We start from the raw sequence: 1,401 nt of genomic DNA, 5'->3' as shown, positions 1-1,401 counted from the left end.
TGTGCATCTCCCCAACATTCCGCTCACACGCGCCCTCCCTCCCTTCCCCCAGGCGAGAGCAAGGCCTACCGAGACGACCCAGCGTGGAAGGACCTCCTCCTTTTCTACGAATTCTTCGACGGCGAGACAGGGCGAGGGTGCGGCGCCTCCCACCAGACCGGATGGACGGCGCTGGTGGCCAACTGCCTCAACATCACCCTGGGTTACTCCCATGCTGGCTTAGGACGCTATAATACCGACGAATAGGCTTCATCTTTTACTCACTCTTTCCTTGTGGGTTTCGTCGAGGGAGAGGGCCGTGGTGTAATGAATGGGCAGTCGTATTTTGGTGTAGATACGGGATGGTTTTATTTGTTCTGTGTACTCGTTTTCTATAAGTGATTGAAACAGGCATTTAAGTTTTTTTTCTAACCATTTGAAGCTCTCTTCTTGTTTCTTGTCAAATGTTGACGTTGAACAGTTCCTTGTAGAAACGAGATGTTTTTATTTGTTCTATAAGTTGTTGAAACATTTTTGTGTGTTTTTTCTTATCATTTGAAGCTCTGTTTTTGCCTCTACGTTGAAAGTTGACGTTGAACAATTCCTTGAGAGGTGTCTTCATCTGCCCTCTGTTGTTGTGTTGCGGCATCAGTAGCATCTGTGTCCATTAAAGAGACATTTGGTACGAAAGCGTTAGAGTACGTTTGTTGATAATAGTAATAATAAAAAGTAGATGCTGCTGTGGTGTTCTGTTGACAAAGGATATTTGAGAGATTATATATCGTGATAATTGTCACTGTGATAACGATAATAGGCAGTTAAATGGGCTATCTTTGAAGGTTAATGATACTCATCATCATTAAAATCATGATTTTATTTTTCATATATATTTTTGTAATAATATGAATGCTCGATTGCAGATGTATTATTGACTTTATATTATATCTTTAACATATAAAGGATTTGATTATATTATATCAGCTTTGTCTCAATTTGTCTTTGACAGTTATACCGTCCTGAAATATATGTCTCCAAGCTTTTTAAAGGTATCTGATTTATCTACGAATATTACGCAAGTCACCATCAGTTCCATCTACAAATTATTATTTTTCTATTGCGGTTCGCATGTCTAACCGTGCATCAGGCGTTTCATCATAATTACCCATATAAACCAAACCATACGAATTACTCACGCCTCACCCATTACATTGCAGAACAGATGAATGGCAAAACTTTGTATAGTGTTGGTATGAGGACAGAAAAAACATTATATTATAAACGTGTTTGTTGTCTCATCCTCCAAGAAAGTGCTATTTTGTATGGTGTTTTGTGCCATTACAAATGCCTTTTGCAAATATTTCATTCACTTTGTTAGGATGTTCTGTAAGGTCAGGATATCAGATCTAATTCTTGCTTAAGCTA

General features: G+C 39.0%; 1 protein-coding gene across 2 annotated transcripts in view; it reads left to right on the top strand.

The window, feature by feature from the left end:
• The window catches only part of LOC119585814 (uncharacterized protein YMR196W-like), a 26,189-nt gene extending 25,677 nt beyond the window's left edge, over positions 1–512 (top strand). For both annotated transcript variants that reach the window (XM_037934534.1, XM_037934535.1), the window contains exon 19: positions 53–512. In XM_037934534.1, the coding sequence (XP_037790462.1) occupies positions 53–246 (194 nt within the window). In that variant the 3' untranslated portion in view covers positions 247–512. The remainder of the gene's footprint in view (positions 1–52) is intronic.
• The last annotated feature ends 889 nt before the right edge of the window (positions 513–1,401 follow it).

The sequence above is a fragment of the Penaeus monodon genome, chromosome 20, assembly GCF_015228065.2.
Source record: "Penaeus monodon isolate SGIC_2016 chromosome 20, NSTDA_Pmon_1, whole genome shotgun sequence".
NCBI classification, from domain to species: Eukaryota; Metazoa; Arthropoda; class Malacostraca; order Decapoda; family Penaeidae; genus Penaeus; species Penaeus monodon.
The sequence above is the reverse complement of the archived record's forward strand: the minus strand, read 5'-3'. Positions and strand labels throughout refer to the sequence as shown.